This window comes from Gallinula chloropus, assembly GCF_964237585.1.
Source record: "Gallinula chloropus genome assembly, chromosome: 28".
Classification (NCBI taxonomy): Eukaryota; Metazoa; Chordata; class Aves; order Gruiformes; family Rallidae; genus Gallinula; species Gallinula chloropus.
The window spans coordinates 6,414,831-6,441,022 of NC_140113.1; the positions used below are offsets into that span (position 1 = coordinate 6,414,831).

General features: G+C 58.8%; 1 protein-coding gene across 1 annotated transcript; it reads right to left on the reverse strand.

The window, feature by feature from the left end:
- Positions 1-1,983: 1,983 nt before the first annotated feature.
- ZBTB7A (zinc finger and BTB domain containing 7A) lies at positions 1,984-24,562 on the reverse strand. Its single transcript, XM_084276355.1, has 3 exons — positions 24,496-24,562; positions 7,647-8,851; positions 1,984-3,974 (listed from the first exon to the last, which is right to left on the reverse strand). Exons 2-3 carry the CDS (start codon positions 8,834-8,836, stop codon positions 3,512-3,514), a joined length of 1,653 nt encoding a protein of 550 aa, XP_084132481.1. The 5' UTR covers positions 8,837-8,851; positions 24,496-24,562; the 3' UTR covers positions 1,984-3,511.
- Positions 24,563-26,192: the final 1,630 nt, after the last annotated feature.

Consider the following 26,192-nt stretch of genomic DNA (forward strand, 5'->3'; position numbering starts at 1 on the left):
CTCTCTCCTTTCCCCTTGGGGTCCCCCCCCCAATTTATCAGGACCCCCCCCGCCAATCACTCCCCTTTGGCAACACTTTGTCCCACCCCCAACCCCAAAGAACCTGAACAATTACACAATAAATCATCAAAAAAAAACCCCAAATTGGGGCCAGGAGGAAACCACCCCCCAGCACCCCCCCCCCCCCCAAAAACCCCAACCCCCCCCCCCCCCCCGGGTGCCGAGCTGGGGGTGCAGGATCAGGGACACACACACGGGGGGGGGGTTGGGGTTAAGGCAGGTGCCGGCAGCGGGACGGGGCCGGGGCCGGGGCCGGGGCCGGGCAGCGACTTTCCGCTCTCATAGTGCAACTGAAACTTGTGCTGAAGTGGGGGGGGGGGGGTGGGGGGGTTCAGAGTGGGGGGGACACGTGGGGACACGTGTCGCAGGGTATCCTGAGTCTGAAGTCTCCCCTTGTCCTCTCTGTGCTGGGTTTTTATTCCTCTTTATGGGCATTTTTCCTCTTTGTGTTTTTTCTCTTTATTTTTCTCCTCTGGGTTTTTCCCTCTTGATTTTTCTCTTTATTTTTTCCTCCCCCCCCCATTTTTTTCTCCTTCCTCGTGGGTTTTTGTAACCATTTCCCCAAATAACCCCCCCCCCCCAAAAAAAGGAACCAACCCCCAAAAACCATCTTTAGGGATGGAGGGAACTGGGGTGGGGAAGGGAGGGAGAAGCAGCAGGGAGGAGCGGGGGGGGGGGAGGGGATGGGGGGGGGCACAGAAAATAATGAACACAAATTCGAGCAGATGCCACACCTTTGGGTACGAGACCCTCAATCGAAGTGTCTATTTACAAATTGTTGGTTTTCTTCTCTTTTTTTTTGCTTGTCAGGATCAGCCAGCGCTGGGGGGGGGTGGGGGGGTGGGGGGGGATTTGGGGTGGGGGGTGGTTTATGGGTTGGAGCAGCCGGGGGGGGGGGGGGGGTGTGAGGGTGTTTCTGGTGGTGGCTGGGGGGGGGGTTGATGGGTGGGTGTGATTTGGGGGGGTTGGGGGGGGATGGGGGGGGCACATCTGGCTCAGCACTGGCCAAAAACCATCAGAGAATGAAAAAAAAAAAAGAAAACCCCAGAATTAATAATAATAATTAATAAGAATCATCAGAACAACGACCGGGGTGGGAGAAATGAACAATACACAAAGCCAAAACACCCCCCCTTCCCCCCCCAATCCCAATTCCTGCCTAAAACTGAAGCTTCCTGGGGTTTCTGGGGGGATTTGGTGGGTTTTTTGTGGTTTATTTATTTTTTTCATTGGTGAAGCACAAGGACTTCAGAGGGTGGGGGGGTGGTTTTTTTTTTGGGGGGGGGGCCATGTCACAGAACCTAATTAGCATCCTTCCTCCCATCAACCACCTTAAGGGCTTTATTACTCCACAAAATCCGACTGGGGGGTTCTGCCTCTGGTTTGGATATTATTTTTATATATATATATATATATAGAATTTTTTTTGGTCTTTTTATCCTTTTTTAACCTTTTTTTAAATATATATATATATACACTCACACCATTTTTTTCTTACAAAAATAAATTTAGGCTTCTTTTTTTTTTTTTTGCTTTTTTCTTTCTCTTTTTAATAATATTTCTTTCTGTAGAAGTTGGTTTCCCACTTTGTAAACATGGTTTTGCTTTTGCTTTTATGTTTTTTTTTAAATTAAGATAAAGTGATCTCAAAAGTACCCGTTCCATCGCAAAGTGCTAAGACTTCTTTGTTTTCTTGTCTTTATTTTATATATATATATATTTTTAAAATCTCTTTTTTCCTGTTATTTAAACTTTTTTTATTATTTTTATTGCTTTTTCTTTTTTCCTCTGCATTAAATAAACCAGACGTGTCTCTCTCCCCCACCCCACCCCACCACTCAAACCCTCCCCATCACCACCACCAAATCAACACCCCCCCACCCCAACCCGCCCCACTCCCCCCAACCCTTTTTTAACCCCCAACACACACTCTCCCCTCTCACTCCCTCTCCAAAAAAAATACATTCAGCCAAAACCTGTTCTTGCTTCAGAAGTAAAAATGAAAATTAACCAAAAAATACCAACTAAAAGGGGAAAAAAAAACCCCAATAAAAGGGAAAAAAAAAAAACCCAAATAAAAGGGGAAATAAAAAATAAAAGAGAAAAAAAAAATTAAAGGGGGGGGAGGAAGAGAATCTAAAAAAGTGCTTTTTGAAATAAAAGGGCTTAAAATCTCAATTTTTTTTTCCTTTAAAAATGTGCATTTAGAAAAGAGGTGACCAGCTGCAAGGTGCCTTCTCCTCCCGTCCTCTGCCCAGCCCCAGGGGTCTGTTCCCACCTCTCCAGCCACTGAGCATCTCCAGAGACACAGAGAGACAGGGGATGGGCTTGGGGAGCTGGGGGTGCCAGCATGTTGCCCCCCCCCCTTTTCTCCCCCCAAAGCCTCGTGTGCCTTCACCTCAAATCACCTTTTTTTAAAAGGGATTTGCTGGTTTTCAGGCGGTTTTGGGGCGAGTGGGACCAACGCTGCGTCCCCCAGTGCCCCAGACAGACTGGGATGGGTGGGGAGGGGGGGGGGGGGGGGGGGGCTGTGTGTGTGATGGGAAGGAGAAGGTGGGATCTGTGCTGGGCTGGAGGCGCCTCAGCCCCTCCTGGGGTGGGGATGGATGTGGGGCAGCATTAGCCCTGGGTGTCCCCAGTCCCGGGTGTCCCCAGTCCCAGGTGTCCCCAGTCCCGGGTGTCCCCAGTCCCGGGTGTCCCCCAGGAACACCCACCCCGCCCCCTGCACAGTCCTGCTGGTCCCCTCAGGTGACTCCATGATTTTTAGGCCGTTTCCAGCCCCCGCCCTCCCCTCCCTTCCCCAGCAAAGCTCAGGGGTGGGGGCAGCTGCTGGGAAGCACCCAGACCCCTTCCCCCCAAAACACCCCCGCAAGGGGCCGGGGCGGCGCCGGGACGCAGCGGGGAGCGAGCCCAGAGCTTCAACTTCCCACAAGCAAAGGGGGGGCTGCCCCAGTGCCCCCAGTCCCCGTGTCCCGCCCGCCCTGCAGAGCCCTTCTCTCCTGCCCACTTTTTCTTTATATTTTTTTCCTTTTTTTGATTCATTTTGTGGTTTTTTTCCTTAAATAGATCTCTCTGCAATAGGATTTTGTTTTATCTCTTTTTTTTAACGTGTGTTTGGACACAGAATAAAGCTTTGGATTTACATGGAAGCTCTTCTCCATGCCACAGAGCCACCCCCACCCCACCCCCCAGTGCTTCCTACCACCTTGCCTTTCCCAGTAAAAGGTCCTTGGCTACCGAGGGATCCTCGGGGGAGCCCCACTTCTGATGGGAAGATTGGAAACATAATATATATATATATTTCTGGTTTTTTTTCTGGTTTTTTTTTCTGTTTTTTTTTTAAAAAAAAGGAGAGAAACATCTTTAAAGAGAAAAATCGGAGGAAAAGTACTAACTAGATTTTGTGACACTTGGTTGGTTGGTTGGTTTGTTGGGGTTGTTTTTTTTTGGTTTAGGAGAGTCCTTGTGTGTTACCCTCAGCTGACCCTCCTGCTACATTCAATCCTGACTCTTCATTATTTGAATCTTCCTCAAAGTGCTGCTGCTGCTGCTCCTCGCCGTCCCTCTGAAGGGTGTCCTCTGATTCCTGGCTCTCCCCACCAGCTTGGAAACTGCCATCTTCGGGGTTTCCAGGGGGAGGGGTGGTAGGTACCCCCCCGGCATCCCTCACCCGGGGTTTCCGGCCTCTCTTGGATGGAATCCCGTTGCATCCATCCTTTTTAAGGTGCCTGTGCAAGTGGTCGGAGCGGACGAAAGTCTTCATGCAGCTGTCGCACTGGTAGGGCCGCAGGCCGGTGTGGACACGCATGTGGTTCTTCAAGTCGTAGTTGTGGGCGAAGGCGGCGCCGCACTGCTGGCACAGGTACGGCTTCTCCCCCGTGTGCTTCCGCATGTGAACCTTCAGCTTGTCCTGCCTGCGCGGGAGAGGAGGGACAGCGGCAAGGGGGGGAGGTCAGGCTGCGGGGAGGGCTGGTCTGCCTGGTGTTAGGGGGATGAGCGAGGCACGGTGTGGGGATGAGTGCTGGTGAGGGGTTGGGCATCGCCCAGTACGAAGCTGAGCATCAGTATGGGGTTGGGCATCGCCCAAAACAGGGCTGAGCATCACTATGGGATTGAGCATCGCCCAAAACAGGGCTGAGCATCAGTATGGGATTGAGCATCACCCAAAATAGGGCTGAGCATCACTATGGGACTGAGCATCACCCAAAACAGGACTGAGCATCACTATGGGATTGAGCATCGCCCGGTGTGAAGCTGAGCATCACTATGGGACTGAGCATCACCCAAAACAGGGCTGAGCATCAGTCTGAGGTTGGGTATCCCCCAGTCCAGGGCTGAGCACTGCCATGGGGTTGAGCATCACCCGGTCAGTACAGGGTTAAGTATCACCCAGTATGAGGTGATGGGGTCGAGCACCACCTGGTATGGGGCTGAGCATCCGCAGGGGTCAAGCAGCACCTGAAACGGGGCTGAGCACGGCACAGGGCCGAGCATCACCACAGGACCGAGCACCAGTACAGAGCTGAGGACCAGTGCAGGGCTGAGCATCGCCCCAGTAAAGGGCCGACAGCTCCCGGCAGGGCCCGCGCAGCCGCAGCTCGGGGAAGGCAGTTGCAGCAGCTGGGCTGGGGGCCAACAAGGCCACGTGAGCTGCAGCAGCTCGCTGCTTCCTGGAGGTAAAAAAAACCCCACATCACCCCACCCCAACCCACCCAACCCCAACCCCAACCCCCAACCAACACCCCCCCGCCGAAGCAGGCAGTGAGGGGCAGCAGGGGCACCTTCCCCACTCCCCTCCTGCCAAGCAGAGCCGACCCCATCTCTCTGCTGCCCTGCCCAAAGAGGGAAGCTCCCAGCCCAGCACCCCCACCACACACAGCCACCCATGGGGGGAAATTCGGGCCCTGAGACCTCCTAAACCTTAAGGGAAGGATCGAAACACCGAGGGCTCGGCCACCTCTTGTTTTACCACAGCTCTGGAAGGGGCTGGGAAGGGGGGGGGAGGGGGGCTTGCTTAACCAACATGGTTCACAGCAGCACCTTGGAACAGCTTTCTGGTTTAATTTTTCGAGTTTCTCTGATTTTAACACTATTGGCTGTTTCATGCAGCTGCTCTGGCAGCAGGTCCTGCCAGCAGCGTCGCCACTCCTCCTCCCCAGCACGCGGACGCAACCAGGAAGCAGAAGCAGGCAAAGAATCAGCCTCAAGAACGACAGGCTCGGGTCCCTGCCCAGGGAGGGGGTTGGGGGCAACACCCCCCTGAAAAACAGCCCCAGCTTGTCCTCCTGCCTTCACCCTGAAGAGCCTGTGTGTCCCCCCTGCCCTCGTTTCCCCAGCCCACTGCAGCACGGGGCTTCTTAATGGCACAGGGAGAGCCGCTTCCAAGAACTGCAGAGTCATTTGGTGGGGTGGGGATGGGGAAGCAGAGCGCAGCCAAAGAGTAATAAAACTGGGGGGTGGAGGGGGAATAGGGAGGATGGCGTGTTTGGTCAGGGGTGTACCCCGCTCTTTCACACCAGGAGCCCCTGAGGGAAGGCTCTCGGGGTGAGCAGCAGTGAAGAGCAGCTCATCACCACCAAAACCAACCCGGAGCGGATGAGCAACGGGGCAGGGGAAAGGAGGTTTTTTAGCACCAGTACAGTCCTGGGCAGGACATAGTGGGGGGGAACAAGGCTGGCACACCCCAGGCAGGGGGATGCTGGAAACCAGCTGTGAGTCCGGGCAATGGAGGTTTTCCAGCAGCAGTGTGAAGGGCTGAGCAGGAGGCAGGAGCAGCCATGGGATGAGACACAGGACAGGGCACAGCCAAGCACAGCTCCCCGGCCCCAGCCAGGCTTCTCTGTGCCCAACTGCCAGCTGTGGGAGGTGGCAGGGGGAGGTGAGGGGTGTAAAATAGCTCCACCCCAAGGGACCACGCTGGGGCTGTGCCTACTAGGGTTGGGAGACAGCTCTCCCCCCAGAGCCAGGTCCTCATCCATGACCCACAAGAGGAGGATGACATTGAAAGCCAACAGGGGAGGCACCACACCCCTACTCTCCTCCTCCCCAAAACCCCCAGGGCCCCCCCCTCTCTTCCCCTCTCCCCCACCCCCAGCACGGCTGTGTTGCCCTGAGATGGTGGCTGACACATCCTCCTGCTCAGGGCCACGTGAGGACCTTGGACCACTCAGGTGCGGCGGCCGGATTCTGCACCGGGGCGTGGGCACAGCACCCAGGGGCCCCCGGCGCACGCGGGGCAGGGAGCTGCGGCGCAGGGCCCGGGCGCTGGGGGAGCGGCAGAGGGCTGGCATCCTGCCCCCGCCATTATCTGCATTCCTCAGTTATCCAACGTGGGGCTGGGTGCGGCCCTGGCCATGGGCAGGGGGCTGGTTGCAGCGCAGGGCAGGATCCGGCCTCCTGCCCCCATCCCAGCCCCAGCAGCTTCGTGCCTGAGCCACCTGCCGTGTCCTCGGGTGGGGAGCGGCCCCGTGGAGCCCCTGGGAGGCAGAGCAGGCAGCACTCGCCCAGCTGGGACCACTTCAGCAGGCAGAGAGCAGGCAGGGCAGGCAGGGCAGGCAGCCCGGCTCCGCTGCCAGGCAGCCCACGCAGTCCCTCAGCGGGGCTGGGGCGGGGGGGGCCAGGAGCAGGGCGAGACCCCCGCCCCAGCTCAGCCAGCCCAGCAGCAGAGAGCACAGGGAGGAGGCAGCGCGTGGACTCGAGTGAACCGGAGGAATCCAAACAATATCCCCTTTCTTCAGCAGTGCCACGGCCGAGGGAAGGAGCCCAGGAACCCTGATCACACAGCGCAGCCGCCAACGCCCCCGGCAGCCCAACCCAGGCACCGGCGCTCCTGGGTTGTTCAGGTCGCCCATCGCTCGGCTTGCTGAGGGAGGACATGAGCTCTGGGGGTCCAACCTCTTCCCAACTCAACCACCAGCGCTTCCATCACCCCTTGGAGCCATTTCTAAATGGCCCCCCAGTCCCTGCCTCAACCCCGGGCCCCTCAGGAGGGGCCGAGGGCTGCAGCTGTGTCGTCAGGCACACTAACCGGTCTCCACAGGCGCGTGGGGCTGGCCATGCTTCCAGCAGAGCTCAGCAAGCCAGGCCCCAGGGCCGGTGTGGCACTGGGTATCGAGGAAGGAAGGGTTAAATTAGATATTAGGGGGAGGTTTTTTACAGAGAGAGTGGTGAGGGGCTGGAAGGGGCTGCCCAGAGAGGGGGTGGGTGCCCCATCCCTGGGGTGTCCAAGGCCGGTTGGATGGGGCCCTGGGCAACCTTGTGTAGCTCCAGGCCTGGAGGCTGGTGTCCCTGCCTGTGGCAGGGGGTTGGAGCTCTGGGACCCTTGGGGTCCCTCCCAGCCCATGCCATTCTCTGATTCTATGATCAAGACAGGCCCCTTGAGATAGCTCAAGAGTCCAACCACAAAATTACTTATCTCCCTGGAAAACTCTGGCCTTCATCTCCAACTCACCTGTTAAGATGGAAATTAGCCAAGAGGAGTTGGAAGATAAAATTGCCCAAGTCCAGCCCTGTGCTGACCCCAGGGAAAGGCAAGAGCTGGTTTTGTGTGCCAGCCCCTTCTCCTCCAGCGCCCGCCCGCTCCTTACCTGGTGAATCGGACTTTGCAGATGTTGCACTCGTAGGGCTTCTCCCCGGTGTGGGTGCGGATGTGGCGTGGCAGCTTGCCAGCCCCCTGGATCACCTTCTCACAGATGGGGCACTTTTGGAATGCTTTTGCCCTCATCTTCTTTTCCACCTTCTGGGACCAGGACGGATAGACATCACCCTCACTTGAACTGCCGAAATATTTCAAGTAATAATCCATGACCCCATCGTCATCCTTCCGGTCGTCCTCCCCGAGCTGCTGTCTCCCCACGGTGTTGATCATCTGCTGCAGCAGGGCACTAGCAGCCAAGTCATCCACATCCCTCACATCATCCTCTGCCTCCACTTTAACAGGAACGAAGCTGGGGGAGTCACCGGCTTCCTGCTGGTCCAGAGTCCCCCCCGGGGTCCCCTCCTCTTCTCCCGGCGTGGGCAGGCCACGGCTGCTGTAATGTCCGTTCTGAGAAGGTGAAAACAAGGAGCCAGGAGCTGCCTCCTCATCCTCTCTGTCCAGCCACATGGCCGGGTTGCTGTCAGGGTCACAGTCATTCGCCTTTGGTCTTTCGTTTAGGGGGGCTTGCGGGTAGAAGTCGATGCCATTGCAGTCCGGCTCCTCCTCCTCCTCTTGGCCTCGGAAGTTCAGTCTCTGAAGGTCTCTCAACTCTGGGTTGGTCCACTGAAAGCTGCCTTGGTGGCCATTGACGGGGTTGCTCTGGAAGAACTCCAGGTACTCTTTTGCTCTGAGATGGTTCCTTTGATCAATTTGATCTACTGTATCCATCTGGTCATTTTTGGCCAGAATCTTCCTGTCCAGGAGATCCGTGCAAACATCCCTGACCGCCGGGATCTCCAGCAGTGTGGCGGCGTTGAGGATGTCGTTGACGTTTGAAGTGCTGACAGTGAGGGTCGCAGTGTAAGCGAACTCCAGCAGAGCCGACAAGGCCTCCGCGCTCACAAAGTCTATCTCATACACGTTTTGCTGGTCCACCACTAACCCTGAGGTGAAGAGCTTCTTGAAGTACTGGCTGCAGGCCGCCAGGACGGAGCGGTGGGTGGGGAACTCCTGGCCTTCCACCAAGATGACCACGTCGCACAGCAGCCCGTTGTTTCTCTGCTCATTCAAGCTGCTGAGGATGTCGCTGCTGTGATCGGGGAACGGGATCCCTATGGGGCCATCCACGCCACCCGCCATCTTCGATGCAAAAGGCTGAGGGAAGAGAGGAAAGCAGAGTGAGTCACGGGGACCTCGGCTGCTCGGAGGCATCGCACCACACAGGCCAAGTCCCAGGGCAGAGCAGGTACCTGTCCACCAGCACCAGCGTGCTCGGAGGGAGCGGTGGCTATCGGCTCACGTGCTCTGCGCCCCTCCGCGTCACCGCTGAGGCCACCGTCCTGCCCTGCGCCCACTGCCTCGGTCAGCAGGTGAGGACAGACCCATGCTTACCTTTACTCTGGGAAGGAGGAGGAGAAACACAGCCCAGGTGCTCTCAAGCCTGAGTCTGGAAGAACAGCTGAATTAGCAAGGATCTGGGCCAGAGCTAGCAAGCCTTGGCAAGGACCAGGGTTAATGCAGCCAGAGAGCATCTGGCCTGAGCCAGCAGGTACGTCTGGCGTTGGGCTACAGCGGTGTGAGCCCCACCAGCAGACCCCAGGCCATCTCTGGGAGGGTATCCCAATCCCACCTCTTCTAGCAGAAAGGTTCCCTGCTCATCCAGCTGCACTCTGTCCAGCCAAACTCCTGATATCCTCACGTAACCGCTGGGAACACCGTGCCCATGGCTCATCCCTGGGGTCCCAGGGGCTGCAGACACTCCCAGAAAGATGCAGGCAGTGAGCATCCTCCGGAGGGGGCACAGCAGCAAGCTCAGCACTCAAGGGTTCTGCTGTGCAGGAGCACCAATCGCTCCAGCCTGCTGCTAAGAGAGACTCCAATGCTTTAAACCCACAGCCCTCACTGCACCACCCCCCAGGAACAGGAGCCTGAGCCGGGGCCAGGGAGGGGACGGGTCTCACAAAGCACCAGCTGTGGCCCCAGCATCTCAGAAAGGCTTCAGCAGCAGCAGATCCTGCCAGCACCAAGGGTTCAGGTGGGCAAAGATAAATCAGTCACTCCTGGTGCAGAGCACAAAGGCACCAGAGCCACCTGACGCTGAGGACACCCTCTGCTCAGGGGCTGGAGAAGCCGCAGCGAGGCGAGCGCCCGCTCTGCAAGGGATGCCCCTGCTCCAGGGCCAAACCCAGGCACAAGCCTGGCTTCAGCACACTGCCTGCCCTGAACGAGCCCCTTCGTCCTCCCAGGCCCAACGCTGCGATTCCCAAATTTGGGAATGACATTTCCCTCCCCTCTGTCTCAAGCAGCAAACCCCTCTGCTCCTGCCTACAAACCAACAAACATATCCCCCCCCAGCCACCGGATCCACAGGGCCTCCCACAACCCACAGCACATCCACACACAGCTCATCTGGCTCCCAAACACCTTCACACAGGCAGGAGTATCAAAGTCCCTGCTTTACAGATGGGGAAACTGAGGCACAGCAGGAAGCAGCTTGCCCCACGTGACGGGGACACACACACTGATGAATGCAGAGCACATCCAGAAGAGAAGCAATTATCCAGGAACTCCCAGCGCTGTGTTATAGCACAGGGATCTAGCAACCAGGTTGCAAAACACTGCTCACTTCCCGACACACACACGCACCACCCCCAGCCTGGGCTGGCCAGCACATCTCCCAGTAGTTCTTCATATTTTCTTATTCTTAAAAAGCCCCATAATTAATCCAAGGGGGGGAAAAAGAAGGTGGAATTTCCACACCTCCCTGTTTTATACAAAGTAAATGCAGGCCAAGGAGGTTCTGAGTCTGTAAAGATGCATAAACCAACCTTATCACACTGGTGTGATGGGGAGGGAGAGACCCAGAAGATGCAGGTGGACACGGAAGCAGCTGGTGCAAGGGTGAGCACTGAGGCCAGGCTGCTTCCCAGGGCAGCAGGAGGAGGGGAACCGACTCCAGAGCTGCCTCCCAGACTCCTGTGGCAGCAGGATTTGAACGTGAAGCTTATTCCACAGGCCTTGCTTGGGGTTTTTCTTGCTTTAAGTGAGAGGTCCTGGCTAGGGAGGGAAAGGTTGGTGGATGGCTGAGCATGGCTCGGGGACCGGGAGAGCCAGCACCGCCCCGAGAACAGGCGCTGGCTACAGGTGTGACCTTGGACAAGGTCACCACACCTCTGTATCTGCAGGGGGGACAAGGGACATACCCCCCCCCCCCCCCCCCAGCTTCCTGAGAAGCTGGGCTACAACAGGAGTTGTAGTTGGGGAGTCAGCTGCCTTGGCATCGCTGGCCCCATTCCTCACAGGGTAGCTCTGGAGCTCCCCAGACCCCCTGAGCTCAGCCACCTCAGCACACTGCTCCCCAGAAATGGGGGTCTGCTACCTCTGCCAACTCCCCAACATCTCCTGGCCCTGCAAATGTCGTCACAGCCTTCCCCCTCCCTACAGACTAGGAAGAGCGTGCTCCCCCAAAAAGAGAATCTGAGCTACGTGAAGCATTTTGAAGCTTCAGGCGACAGACTTCAGAGCAGCCAAGCTGCATCACCCACACAGCCAGGCTTTGTCAGGTGCACTGCTTGTCTCCAGGGACCACAGGGGCCTGGGGAGCCAGTCAGACCACGCAGACGAGGTTACCCCCTTCCCCCCACCTCAAACACCCCAGCCAGGGGGCTGGGACAATCAGCCGGACAGTGTGGGAACGGCTGCAGGGTCATGAGACTGCTGAGGGCTGGCAGGAAAAGTTGTACAACTTTGCAACTCATTCTCCTTGCACAACACACCCTTTGTGTCCCTCCATCTGCGGTGGCTGAGAGCGTCAAGGGGGGCAAACAGGCTGCCCCGAGCCCCCCAGGAACAACTTCAGCACCCCACTGCTCGAGCCAGGAGCAGAGACTCAGCCCTTAAAAGAAATAAACTAAATAAACCCACACACACACCCTGTTCTCTTTTCAGGGGCCTGAGCAGCCAGAGTATGGAAACCTGGGGATTAGCTACAAGAGACTGAGCCTTCCTTCCACCTTCCCGGGTCCCAAACTGACCCCCCACCACCTGCCTGCAGCAGGAGCAGTCCCAGCAACACCACCAGCAGTGGGGACAGGTGAAAGCCACTCGGAAAGGTCCTGACAGCCAGGTGACAAGCAACAAAAGCCAGCTCGTCCCTTCCTTGGCAAGGATAAGGTCTGAATGGGCCACCAAGGGGGGAGCTTCAACTACTGACCTAAATTTCCCAGGCAGCTCTTTTCTCTCCCCACGCCTCCCGAGCGCCGTGGAGGCATCATGCACTTCTTGTCCCAGACTGCGTGTCGCTGGGCTTGCAAAGATGCCACATTTCACCCCAAAGTGGCTGCGTCTGAGCAGTCAGGTTAGAGAACTCGTAGTGGCTGCGGGGGCACCCGCAACGTAAAACAGCCCCACTGCAAAGGGTGAGTTTAGAGCAGCACCAGAGCTCTCTGATTGACTTACAAACCTTATTTACAAACCTGGTGTAACAGAACTACACCCCTCACTACTCAGCTCTCTATGCTTTTATCAGTGCTGAGCCTGTTCTGGATTTCCAGGATACCAATGCAGAGGAGCTCTGGGTGTCCCCAGCTCCCCACATCAGCCTCACACAAAAGTCAGTCATTTGTCCTGTGAGAGAAGCGCTGCCAAACACACCTGTGAGCAAAGGGAATCACAGAGTCACAAGGTTGGAAAAGCCCTTTAAGATCATTGAGTCCAACCATTCCCATCCTGTGCTTACCCAGATCCCTGAGCACCTCATCTCCCCTCTGTTAAACACCCCCAGGGCTGGGGACTCAGCCCCTCCCTGGGCAGCCTGTGCCACAGCCCCACAACTCTGCCAGGGAAGAACTTTCCCCTCCCAGCTGAGCTGACCCTGCCCTGGGGCAGCTTGAGCCCATTGCCCCTTGTCCCATCTCCTGTCCCCTGGCTGAACAGACCATCGCCCACCTCTCTGCACCCTCCTGGCAGGGCAGGGGAGGTGGGGAGAAGGTCTCCCCTCAGCCTCCTCTTCTCCAGGCTCAACACCCCCAGCTCCCTCAGCTGCTCCTCATATGATTTGCCCTCCAGCCCCTTCCCCAGCCTGGTTGCCCTTCTCTGCACTCGCTCCAGGACCTCCATGTCCTTCTGATGGTGAGGAGCCCAGAACTGGACCCAGCACTCAAGGTGCAGCCTCACCAGTGCCGAGCACGGGGCACAATCCCCTCCCTGGCCCTACTGGCCACACCACCTCCCCGGAACGCTGCTCGTGGTGCTCACGGTTGTCCCACATCCAACCGGCTTCACACGGGGGCCGCCTGTAGCTCAACACTAAAAGGCTCTTTCCTGAAGTTACAGGTCGGGAAGGAGCGAGTGGGTATGATGAACTGCAAAGAAAAAGCAGAAGGGAGCGTTAACTGCAACCCCAGAGACTGAGCTCTCCTCACCCCGAGTCCAGCAGCATCGGCACCCAATCACTTCCCTACAGCACCCATGGAATCTGGCATTTACATTCAAACGAGACGACCACGTTAAGATGAGATCAAGACCAAAAGTGCTGACAAAACACTGCTTAATTACTACTTTTCCACACAACCTCAGTGGGCTGCTCGGGGTTGGGTTTTTTTTCCTTGATTCTTTGCATTTCTTTAACATTTAACTGGGTGAACGGAGGAACCTGAGCAGCTCAGAAGGGTTCTGACACACAGGGGTATCGGGTGTAGGAGCCAAGTTGCATCTGCTTAGCTGGAGCCAGGAATGTTCAAACACAGGGCGACATGGGCAGCCTCTGCTCAGTGTCTGTGGGGACCGGACAAGGGGCGATGGGCTCAGGTTAGAGCACAGGGAGTTCCCCACCAATCAGGGGAAGAACTTCTTCCCAGTGAGGGTGAGGGAGCCCTGGGACAGGCTGCCCAGGGGGTGTGGAGTCTCCTTCTCTGGAGAGATTCCAGCCCCATCTGGACACCGACCTGTGTGACCTGTTCCAGGGACCCTACTTTGGCAGGGGGTGGGACCCCATGGGCTCTGGAGCTCCTTTCCAACCCCTACAGTTCTGTGATTCTTCATCTGGAAGAGATCCCAAGTCCTTTTACAAAGGCAGGGCTCTCCTCTCTCCAGCAGAAATACCACCCACTCCAGTAACACAGATGAGAAGCTTGAGCAACACTCTACGCACCCGCTCCGGGCTGAAAGGGAAAATGATCATCGCTTTTTTCCACCCAGCACCAGGCTAAATGGCTTTAGGGCACTGCTAGGATCAGCAGTGTAAGGTTTCCTGGGAATAGCTGCGTTTTGGGCTACTGCACGTGGTTATTTGGCTTCTTGCAGCTCAAGGCACCCAAGGAATGGAGATCACAAGTTGTCATGCCCTGTCTCCGAGAGGAAAGGCACATATGACAGTGTCAGGGTTGATTTTACAGCAGCCCTGCTGCGTGCTGGAAGAGAATTATTAAAATAATGTTGCTATATTAAAATAAAAAAACCCAACAAAAAACCAACCCAAAAAACAACAAACCCAAAGTCAGCGGTTTGCTGCCCAAGGCCCAAACATCATCCCAGCCCTCGCTCACCACCGGCTGGAGAAAGGGGCATTTTTTCCCTATGAATAGCTCACCCCAATTACAGGTCACACAACACAAGCCCTTGTCTCTTTGCTTTATATTTAGGGAATGATGATCCCAGTTCCCCCCCTCTTTCCCCTTCTTCAGGCTGCACGGACCCATCTGCAAGCTTGGCTCCCTTAAGATAAAAAACACAGCGCTCTCCGGTCATTTGGAGCATGAGGCATCATCTCTGCTGACACCGAGCTCTGCAACACCCCAAGGACAAGCCCAAGCAGGTCTCCTTCTGCCCAGGATCCACCCTAAACTATGCAGAGGCCTGGGGAAACACACCTAACACGCAGCAGGATAAAGCCAGAAAGGTGGGAAGATGGTAGGCAGGAGGAAATGAAGGAGGGTGCTTCTCCTGCGTTGGGAGAAATGGCTATTTCAACCACTTCTGTGGTGCTATTAAAATTCAACTGCTCTCTAGAAGGAATGTGCTCTCGGCAGTTTAATGCCAAACTATCTGAATTATGTGGACCTGGGAAGCAGATGCATGTTCTTGAGAGGAAGACCCTGCACATCAAGAGCACCAAAGCGCAGGGTATGAAAACGTGACCATAAAACATGAAAGCAAGCCGACGCTGGGGTGGCTTCTTGGGGGTTTTGTTCTTAAATAAAGGTAAAGTTTTTGATAATGCAACAGGGAGCAGTCTTTTGTGCCTAGCAGGGAACGGAGCCATCGATGGCAAAGTGAATTTGAGCTGGGTTTGTATCTGGACTGGACATCACATCTGGGGTAAAACACCAGAGGACGCACGTGGCCTGACCAAGATCACGCAGACGATTGAAGAGGAGAGATCAGAGCAGAGGGAGCATCCTGCGGATCCCTGCAGACAATGGGGCTCTGTGTTCTGCAGAGGGGGCATCCCCTCCAGCCCCCAACAAGCCCCCCTCAGAAGGGACAGACTCTGGGAAGCAGCTCATTCCCCAGGGGCCTGCGGCGCGGCTCTCCCTGCCAGGCAGCTCCGGGACCACAGCTCTGATGGCCGGATTCATGACACAGGAAGGTTCAGCTGAGGAACGAGACAGACCGACCACATCAGGAGGGATCTGTCGGCTCCCAAACAGGCACCAGGCGTCTGATCACAGCTCCAGATCAAAACTACCACTGCTTCCTCAAAGCAGGGTGGGTTTTTCTGTCCTGATCCATCCAAAGATCAGAGGGTTGGGGGTTCCTGTTCCCCCCCCGCCCCGGGCATCCCACTTCAACATCTCAAATTTAATGTGAAGTGGAAAAAACCAACCAGGATGCTACACCACCACCCAACGAGGTGGCCCGAGCTCCTCAGTTCCAACAGCCACCTTCCATGTCAGTCCAACTCGATGAACTCGCACCACTATCAGGTAAGCAAAACAGCCAGGGCTTTCCTCACCACTGCCAGGTCCGACCTGCCAGGGAGGTTTGCCTCTCCCTACTGTCTAGAAATATATGCCCAGGCAGCGTAGGAAGCTCCAGCACAAAGTCAACCCTCGTACTGGGATCGTTTCATCCCAAGCAGCTGCCCAAAGTGAAAGGAAATCTACCCCAAAACCTGTGGCTACACCAACCACCGATCCTTCGGCACAGATCAGCACCGCATCCCTCATCATGAAGAGCTGAAGCACTTCACGAGCGGGGTATTGACAGGGAAGAGACACCTAATACACCACAGAAACAACAGTCTCCGGGGCCGGACGCACAACGTTTTAGTGGTGGAGAAGTTCAGACAGGAAAGGAGAATCCCACATCCTGCTGCTGCTGCCAAGGGAACTCTGGTAGGAAGAGTATCTGGTAATTGCTCCCATTGAAGCTGGGATGGAATTGAACGCCCCTTGGACCCTCAACGAGCATCATGGGAACTTAAACGACCACAAGTAATAAAGAACTTTGATTTCCCCTCCTATGAAAAAAAAAAAAAAAGCCCTAATAACACCAGCAATAATCTCCTCCCACAGCAGAGCACCTCAGAGGTAGGAGCGGTGCCAGCTTCGCCGTGGTGCTGCTCCCCTCCTCGGGCTGGCCAGAAGGGGCCGATCCGCAGAGCCGGTGGTACAAGGACAACCCTCCCCCAGACGCCAGCCATTTCCTCGCTCAGGAACGGCTGCATCCTGTGCTCATTCAGAACAGCCTGCGTAGGTCTGATATATTTGGCAGAGCATCTAAATCGGGCTGGAAGAGCTGCAGTGAAGAAGCCGGTTGGTGAAGTCCAAGCCCAGGTTACGTTAGTGCTGCAGCTCAGGTGTTAAACTGGGCTGCGAAGGGATGATCACCAAGGGTCTTGTCACGGTGACACACGGCCCAGCAGCTCCTGGACACACAGGTCTGGGGGGAATTCAGTGATCAGGGCCAGGTTGGATGGGGCCTTGGGCAGCCTTGTGTAGCTCCAGGCCTGAAGGTTGGTGCCCCTGCCTGTGGCATGAGGGTTGGAGCTCTGGGACCCTTGGGGTCCCTCCCAACCCAGACCAGGCTGGGATTCTATGACCTCCCCGCTACCACATGGCAAAGCGTGTGAACCAGAGCAGGTGACAGAAGGTATCCCCAAGAGACCAATTTCAACCCTGCACCTCAACCCATCTGTATCCTTTTCAATACTCAAAACTGTCCCTGTCCCCCACCCGCCCCCTCACAGCCCTTACCCTTGTGTCAGCAATGGGAAGAAGCAAAGGAGAACTTCACCAAGACAACTCAGTGGTGTAACAGCGACCACTCGTGCCAAGCCAGAGCCAGAACTGAGATCCCTACATCCTGCTGGCAGCGACAGGTTGCAGAGCGAGCGGCAGAAGAGAGGACGTGACCACGACAGAGCAAGGGGATGATGGCTGCCCAGGTGGAGCTGGTCTCCCTGGTGCTGTTAATGAGACGCTAGAGGTCTGGGATTCCTCATCACGCCGAAGGGAATCGTTAGGGACACCGCTCCAGATGGCATCGGGAAGGAAAGGCCTCGTTGCTCTTCGTTTTCCAAAACTGCTGAAATTTAAAAGTGCTTTTCACATGTTGGTCCAGAACAGAAGGGACGTGCCAGATGTGGTGTTTCTCTAGTTGTGTGGACAGTGAAAGGAAAAGCACCGCTGAGGAGGAGGGCTCACACTCCCAGCCTGAACACCAGACCCCAGCTCTGACCGCCCAACTTCAGCAACCCCATCCCCGTGTCCCTCCCACACCCAGGGTCTGTGTGTGGATCCAAACTCTGGCCTCTGAGCACAACCACAACACGCAGAGTCTCACCGTTGCTCACCAGGAGCATTAACCCAAGCCCAGGGAAAGGCCAGTCACCTGCAGCAGCGCAGAGCGCCCGCTCCCAGCGCATCCCAAGATCTCCAGAAGGTGGGAAGCGCTCTGCACTTCCCAGGTCTGCAGCTGCCACCTAAACCCACCCGTGTCCACCACCCAGGAGTGACAGTGCAGCCCGCTCCCTCCACACGCCGGCAGCCAACTTCCCCAATTAAGAGGGTCCGAGCGTCACGCCGCGCGACGCTGCCGATGCCGCCCGATGCCCGCGGGCGGGAAGGGGGTTCCTCCAGGGCGCAGCACGGCCCACGCTGCGCACGGGGAAGTGGGGCTTCCGCTGCAGCGTCAACTCCCGGCAAAAACCAGAAGTCGAGTCAGCGCCCGGCTCCCGCCCGGCCGCGTCACGTGGCGCAGCGCCGCGGCCCAACCCGCGCGGCACCTCCAACGGGGAGCCCCAGCCAGCACAGCCCTCGACCCGCCGCCCCTCCAAACCCGGCCTGCACCCCGCAAGACACGGCCCTTTTCCCCACTGACAGCAGCAACCAGGACGTACTGAGACTCCTCTTGTGTCGCAAGGGTAGCTTGAACTGGTTCCTCCACCCAGAGCTCCTTGCCAGTTCGCTCCTTTGTCATCGGAGATCGGATTTAATCCGGCAGGAACGTGACGTGGTTCAAGCTCAGGTAGTCGCAGACCCAACGCCAGCACGTGTCCCTCAACTTGGGTGAGTGCAGGGGGGTTATTTTTGTGCTAGAAGCCCCTCCCTGTGCCCTGCCTCAGGGTTTCTCATGTGTCGGTCCCCGGTCCATCAGAGGTGTGAGCTCTGCGACTGTCACTGAGCAGCACCCACAGCCACCAGGTACCAGGAATGTCTCCAAACCGAGAAGAAACGAGCCACCATCCACCGAGGAGGCCACAAGCTGCCCAGCAACTCTCAGGCCCTGCTTGCAAACCCACCTTCGCTCCGGCAAGGCTGGGTCTGAGTCGCTCACAGGTCTCCTTCCTCTCCTCAGCTGAGCCCCACCGCCTACACACACAGCCCTCATCCTGCTGAAAACATCCACGCATCGCTTACGGGGCTGGGAGGACCAGTCAACCCTTGTGTTAGTGGAAGCTGCTGAAACGAAGTCCTGAAAAGCCAAACCCAAGTGTGGCCACAGCCCTCCGATGGGTTTTCTCCCACATAGCTCAGCTGCCACCATGCAGCAACAGAGCAGCTCCCCACAAAAGCACGGTGGGGTTTTTGGGAGATCCAGCAGCCTGTAGTTCTCCTAAACACTTGAGGAAGCTTCCAAAGTTCCACATAAAGGGGGGGAAAAAGCCCCCCACAAAACATGAAACTCTGTGTTTCGATTCTGGCTCAAAGAGCAGCCCCAGCCCAGGAGGGGAGCACGTACCGAAGGAAGGGGAAGGTTTCCTTCTCCACTCAAAAGCCCCGTAAGGCACCCAGGTCCACACAGAAATAAGCTGCTGGTATGTCAAACAGGCATCGCTCGTGCCCTTCGCCAAAGGCAGCGGCTGAAGACTCCTCAGGAAGCCGCTGCCAGCTTTAACCCACGGCTCGGCCAAGCACGAGGGGCGAGCGGGGCCACGGGCACATCCCAGCTGCTCAGGGCTGGATGAAAACGAGAGCTTCTGCTGGTTGTGTTTTTGCACCTTCTCACCCTGCAGAGACCAGGCACGACCACAGACCAGCAAGAGGCCAAATCCTGCGCCTCCTGCTCCGGCGAAGATTGCCCAAGTCACCACCGACATCTTCCCCATGAGAGACCCTTCACACCACCACCCCCGCAGCGTCACAGCTTCTCTCTCCATCTCCTAAACCAACAGGCCCGTAAGAACCACTCAAATCCACCCCCCCACACACAATCCCACATCTGCCCCAGCACCCATCTCTTTCCCGGCCTGCTCTCCAATCCAGGCCCCCCCACCCCAAAGCCTGGAACCAACCCGCCCCTCTCCCACCCCACAGCTGTGTCACAGGTTCCCCTTTGCAGCCTCCACGTCCTCCCCCCTCTGTCAATCTTGACATTTCCTGCCCCGCTCCCCCTGCCTGCGGCGCCCGATGGTGGAGGTCTCACGTTAACCTCATCCCCTCAAACGGCGCCTCAAAGACCGGTCGTCTTTTCCACAGCAGAGAGGGGAGGGGAGAGAAGGGGGAAATAAAGACGACAAAAAAGAAATAAAGCCTAAAACTGGAGTCTCCTGACGAAGCAGAGCACGCCGGGCAGGCATCCCTGATGCAATTCCTAGTTTGCAGACAGACAGACAGCTCATCTCACCGTTCTCAGCTCCACACAACGTACGAAAGCGAATCCTGAGAGGGAGAATGCCACATGCTTCATCCCCAGCAGTGCTGTCCTGCCATGAAGCTTTTCCTTCCCTCCTCAGCACACGACCCGGCAGCGTGGGGATGAAGGGAGGGAACGCTGAACCGGTACCGCGTGTACTCTGCCTGTTGGGGCAGGAGGCTCCGAGTAACTAGAGAGCAGCAACCTGTAGCTACAAGCCTACCTTCCACGCTTGCCCAGCTCTGTGATGGGGAGGCACTCAAGCAAACAACAAAAAAACCAACACACCCCAACAAACCAAACAACAAGAAACCCATCTACTTACTGGTTTCCAGTTTGCTGGTGGGAATAAGTAGCTGCACAAACTGGGGAGGAAATTGGGCGTACAACTGCAGTTTAACAGCAGGCAAGAGAGAGTTAAAGAGCAGCGCTGGGATGCCTGGGAGCATCCTCTCCTGGGAAAAAAAGCAGGGCAGCAGCGCTTCCCGAAGAGGGGAGAGGATCTCACCCAGCTTCAGATGGGCATTGCAGGACCGCAGGGGTGGGAAGCAGGAGGGGAACAGTCCTGGAGGGGATAGCCCTGCACAGGCAAAGGAATCGCCGAGCAAGAGTCTGTGCTGTGTGTTTCTGCCCGGGCTCCTACGCGGCTTCGAAGAGATCAGCAAGACGTATTTGAGAGGGCAAGGCTGCTGTCAGGGAGAGCGCGCTCCCAGCAGTCCGGCAGGACGCAGATTTGAAGGGATCCACGAAGCGAGGGCGCCGGAAAGCCGCTGATGGCCAGGGGATCTGCAGCTCATCTCACCGACGTGGCCTTGGCTCCCACCTGCAGCCACGGGGCAGCTCACACCAGTTTCCAGTTTCTCGCACCTTGTCACATGGAGGGAGGACGCTGATCCCTATAGTTTCCTTCCACCTGCAGCCTGGGGCTGCTGCCCAAGATCCTGCCGGAAGATTTCCCAGTCCCTCACGACTGGCTGGGTCTCTGAGGGGGAAAGAGCCCAGCCACAATCCCAAGGCACACAACAAGTTCCCTCTGCTCACACCGCAGGAGTCACGTCTGAACCGTGCTGCAGGAGCCAGCGATGGCACCGGGCAGGCAGGAAACTGAAACTATGCACAGAGGAAAAACGATACGGCCCGGGGAGCTGGGTGAGAAACAATTGTCCCTGGATACTCGCAGAGGATCCCGATGCTTGTCTGACCTCGTTTACTCCCGCTCTGACGTCCTCCCAGAGCTCCTCCGGGACCGGCCGGATGCTCCAGGCACAGGTATTGGGATGGACACACGGACAAGCCCCTCATGCTGCTTGGGAAGCAGCACGGAACGCAGACACACGCCAGTCTGGACCAAAAGGTCACGGGGGACTGGGTACAGACCCTTCCAGAGACCGGCTGTCTTTCTCCCTTTCCCTGAGTTTTGCTCGTCAAAAGGCTTTTTAATTACAGATTGAAACCAGCCTCTTCAAATTTGAGGTTAGGGCTGGTTGAGGGCATAGTTAAGAGCAACTGTTTATTACTCTGACTTTGCAAGATAACGAGGAGGATTCTAATTGTTTGCCACAGAAGTCGTCTCGTTCAATAAACGCGGCATCCTGAGACTGGGAAAAAACCCTCAAGTGTCAGTTTTAATCAAGATTAAACCACAGTTCTCAAGCACCCAGGCTCTGTCTCAAATGCAGACCAGGAATTTCACAGGGCCTTTCCCCCCACACACCCCAATTTTAGGTTGGGCACCTGCAGGGAACTCAATTCTCTCCGCGCTTGAGCAACACCTTCCCCACCAAACAAGGTCCCAAGGAACCCAAACCATCGCAGCACCCTGACACGAGCAAGATTTCCTCCCCCAGCTGACAGCCCATGCTGACATCCTGATTCTCACACCAGGAAAAACAACCATAATTTTCAATTCTGCTTTAAAATTCGCCAAACACAACGCGAACCCACCACATCCACCACACCAAATTACTTCCCCCCCCTCCGCTCCCCCCAGCCCCGACAAAGAAAAGCTCCATGATGCAACCAAAGATGATCATCAGAGCCTCAGTGTGACAAGGTGCAGAGGAGTAAAACATATATATGAAAATAATAGCAAAGGCACAAAAGGAGTCGTGGGTCAGCAGAAAGTGAAGAACTACTTTCGTTCACCACCAAATTTATTAAGAGCTCATGCCTTGCAAAACCCTCCCCTGAGTTACTAACGCAATTAAGGCTCGGTGGAAAAATCCCACCGTCTCACCCATGTTTGGGTTGCGCCTCTTCACTCCCTCTTTCACCAGAACAAGCCTAAACAGGGGCCAGAATGAATATTAAACAAGAATGGCTCCTCTCTAATAAACTGCTCAGTTTCACTGTCTCTTCTTTTCTTTTAAAAAAACCACCAAAAACCAGAAGAACATCACCCAGCAAATCCCCAGAACCACGCCAGCCTGTCTCCCTGATCAGCCTCCAGAAGCGCCCACCTAGCACGATCTCCAACCAGGGCCAGCAGAAACATTCAGAAACCAAACATTCCCTTAGAAATCAGAAAATAAATTTAAAAAAAAAAGGAACAACCCAACCAACAAACAACCCAACAAACCAGCACGCTTTTAAACGACGGGCTGACCTTTTAGCTGGGCTGCTGCGCTCGCACACTTCAACCCTCATTAGGTTGTAAATTCTTCCAGGCAGATACCTTCTGTACCCGTGTCTATAAAGTACTTATATAAGTTATGGTTTCGATAGCCAAGACAATTAACAGCACGGGGAACGCAGCTAATCTTGAACTCGGACCAGCAGCAAACTTTTACCAAGGAGTCCTTGAGCTGAGAGGAACTTTTGCTGCCCGGCCTCCTCGCACTGCGAGCAGGGGGGTCTCCTTGAGAGCACCAGAGACCCCGGGAAGCAGTGTGAGGTACCAGCAGTCACGTTGGCACAGCAGGAACTGCTGCTGTTGACATATGGACATCAGGACTGAAAAGTCTTGGTAAGAGGAAGCCCCAGGTGCTGGGAGCCCCTCTCCACACGGGTCTGAGAGCTTTCTTCCCCCACACCACTGAAACAACACAAGCAACAGAGCCCTTTCTCAAGGCAACAACCAGCTTGCCTCCAGTCTCAGACCACGGTCACCTCAGCACAGCAGCCGGGACTTTGCCTCCTGCCACCGGCCCCACACACGCAGCCTCCTCCACCCCGGGAGCTTCGGGTACCCAAAGGCTGGATCCTCAACCACCACCTCAAACTCAAAAGCGTCGAGACAGGGGATGGCAAAGCCAAGGAAACGTCACAGCCTCGGCTGAGCCCAGAGGCCTCCCCTCCGTGGCGAGCGAGGGATGCTGGCCCTCCTGTCAGCCTCCACAGCACCTCGCCGGCCTCCCCGCTGCACGGGTCTACGGCGGGGACAGAGGCTTATCCCGCCCGGCTCTGCCCCAGCAGCCCTCCGCGCAGGGCCCGGCCGGCGGCTGTGTCGGTGCCCCAACCACCGCGAAGGAAGAGGGGGGGCAGGAGGGTGGGATTATCACTGCGAACGGCCGCCGGCCGCCCGACCGCCCTCTCCCCGCTCGGCGCACGGGGGTGGGTGCGGAGCCGGCCGGGGGGAGATAAGGAAGGGGCGAGGGGGGGGAGAAAACAACAACCCCGAACCACAACACGCCGGGGAACGGAGAGCCGGGGACAGCCGGCGGGCCGGGCCGGGCTCCCCCAGGCCGGGGCTCCGCGGTGACGACCTTGGGGTGCTCGGGGACGGGCGGGGGAAGCCCCGGCGGGGAAGGGACGAAGGGAGCGGCCCGGTCCGGCGCCCCCGCACGGGTCGGCCCAGCCGCGGCCGGCAGGACACACGCCCCGGGGGACCCCACCCAGCAGCCGGGCCCCGGCCCCCCTCCCCCTTCGCCGGGTCGGGCCGGGCCGCCCCCCCGCAGCCCGCTGGCGGCGGGGCCCACAGGGAGCCTTGGCCGGGCGCCACGACCCCACCCCTTCCCCCGGGCGGGCCGCCGCCAATGGAGGCCGGGCGGGGGAGGGGGCGGGGGGCGCCGAGGCGAGGTCCGGGCCCCGCGGCCGCCGCCCGGGCTCCCTCGTGCGAGGGGGGAGGCCGGGCCTGGCCGGGCCGCGCTGGAGCCGGGGCCGGGGCCGAGGCCGGGCTGGGCCGGGGGGCGCGGGCCGGCCCGGGGAGGCAGCGCAGGCCCCGCCGCGCCTGTCCTCGGCCACCCCGTACCCCACCCGCCATTGGGCCGGGCGGCGGGCGGGCGGGCACGCGGGGCGGAGGGCGCGCCCCGATTGGCCCCGCCCGCTGCCCATCAACACGCCTCCCACTCGTCGCGCCCGAAGGGGAGGCCGGGAAATGTAGTCCGCTCCCTCCCTCGCACCTGCGGGGCTGCGCCGACGCCGGACTACAACTCCCAGGAGCCACCGCGCCGCGCCCCCCCCCTCCCCGCAGGGCCCTTCCCCCCCCCACCCCCCCTCCGCGACCCCCCCAGCACAGCCCGGCCAAGTACAACGTATGCAGGCGGGGGGAGGGGGGGGGAAGGGGAGGGGGGGGCCGCTGCCCCGGCCCGGCCCCCCCCCCGGCCCGAAGCCCCCCCGACCCCCTCCCCACACACCCCACCCCCACCCCCGTGCCGGCCCCGGGGGGAGTCGGGGGGGAAGGGTCGGGCCTCCGCTCCCCCCACCCGCTCCCCCGGACACAACCCCCCTCCCCCCCCCCCCAACTCCCGCCGCCCCCCGAGCCCCCCCGTTCCGTTCCGTACCGGGCGGGGGCCGAGCGGTCCGAGCGAGCGGAGCGGGCCGCGCCGTGCCGAGGCGAGCCGGGCCAAGCCGTGCGGGCGGAGCAGGCTCTGGCCGCCCCGCGGGAGCTGCTCGCCGAGGCCCGTATGCGGCTCCTTCCTGCTCCGGCCGGGGCCGCCCCGCTCTTAAAGGGGCCGCGCGCCGCCCCCCCCCGCCCGCCCGCCCGCCCGCCGCCCCCCCCCGCACCCGCCGCCTCGGGGCGCAGCCTCCCAGCCGGCGGGGGGCGCCCCCCCGCAGCGCGCGGCTCCGCGCGTGGGAAGGGCGGGCGGGGGGGGGCGCGGGGGCCCCCGCGGAGCCCCCTCAGCCCCGGCCCCGCACCGCGCTCCCCGGGCCGACCCCCCCCCCCACCCCCGGCTCCTCCCCGGGTCTCGCCGCGGCGCCCCCCTCCCTCCGTGTCACCCCTCAGGGCCCCTCCCCGCGCCGCTGCGATCCCCCCCACCCCCCCCCTCGCGTCCCCCTCCCCAGAATGTCTCTCCCCGCCCCCCCCCGCCCCCCGCGTCACCCCCCGGCACCTCTCCACTGGGGTCACCCCCGCCCCGCAGGACACTCGACGCTCCCCGCTACCCCTCCCCCCGCATGTCACCCCTCCTCCCGCCCACCCCGTGTCCCTCCGGATCCCCCCACTCCCCACCCCCCCCCCAGGCGGGGAAGGGGACGGTCCCAAGGTCAGCGGTGGGCTGGGAGCCAGCGGGGCAGGGACAGGGGACAGGACAAACCTGCCAAAGACACCCCCGGGGGGGGGGGCAGGATGGCAATTGCCACCCCCCAACCCCCACCCACACCCCCCCCCCCAGCGCCGGCTCAGCAGCACCTCCCCACCATTACGCTCCAGAGTGAACGGCTCCCCAGGTCAGGTTCCTGCAGGGCCAGGTTAGCCGGGGGAGCAGGGGCTGCCGGTGGGCACCCGGCCGGGAGGAGGCCAGGGAAGAGGGTGGATTAATAATAATTAATACTAAGAATAATTAAAGGCAGAGGAAGAAAAGGAAAAGCTTTGAGCAAGAGACCCCCGGGGCTCCCAGGGGCCTCTGCTTCAGCCCAGCACCCCGGGGTTTCCCCGTTTCTCCCCTTACACTCAGCTCAGCACCCCCAGGGGGGCCACACTACTCACCCTGCACCCCCACCTCACCCCAGCCGGTGGGTGCCCGGGGGGGCTCAGAGGGGTGTTGGTAGGGGGCTGGTAACGGTAACCCCGTTCTGCAGGTGGGGAAACCCAGCTGGGAGGCGGATGGGGGGCACAGCGCGTGTGGGGGAGGGGAGAGGGAGGGGGGTACGGAGGGCTGGGGTGGGGGCTGGGCCGAGGGCCCCCCCCAGGCAGCACCCCAGGGCCGGGCCCTGCCATGCGCCGGCAGCCGCACGCTCGCCGGCTGCTTTCGCTTTCCCCCGCCACGGCTGGGGGCACGCCCAGAGCCCCCCCGCCTGAACATGGAGTCCCAGCCCGGCCCCACGGCCCCCCCGCAGGCCCTTCCCGCACCAGGGTCACCCCAAAATTACCTGCAACACAGATAGGGAGAGCACCCACATATTGGGGGGGGGGTCAGGACCCCAACCCCCCCCCCCCAATCCCATCCCAGCGAAAGCAGCGGGGCTGGGGGGCAGCCCTTCCCCCACCCCTGTCTGCACCCCTTCCTCCCTGCACCCCAAAACCCCTGCTGTGCCGCAG

Excerpts from the sequence above, each read along its gene's own strand:
- ZBTB7A (XM_084276355.1), bottom strand. The coding sequence starts at position 8,836 with ATGGCGGGTGGCGTGGATGGCCCCATAGGGATCCCGTTCCCCGATCAC. Across the intron at positions 3,975-7,646 it reads TGCAAAGTCCGATTCACCAG|GCAGGACAAGCTGAAGGTTC; the intron begins GTAAGGAGCGGG and ends TCTCCCGCGCAG.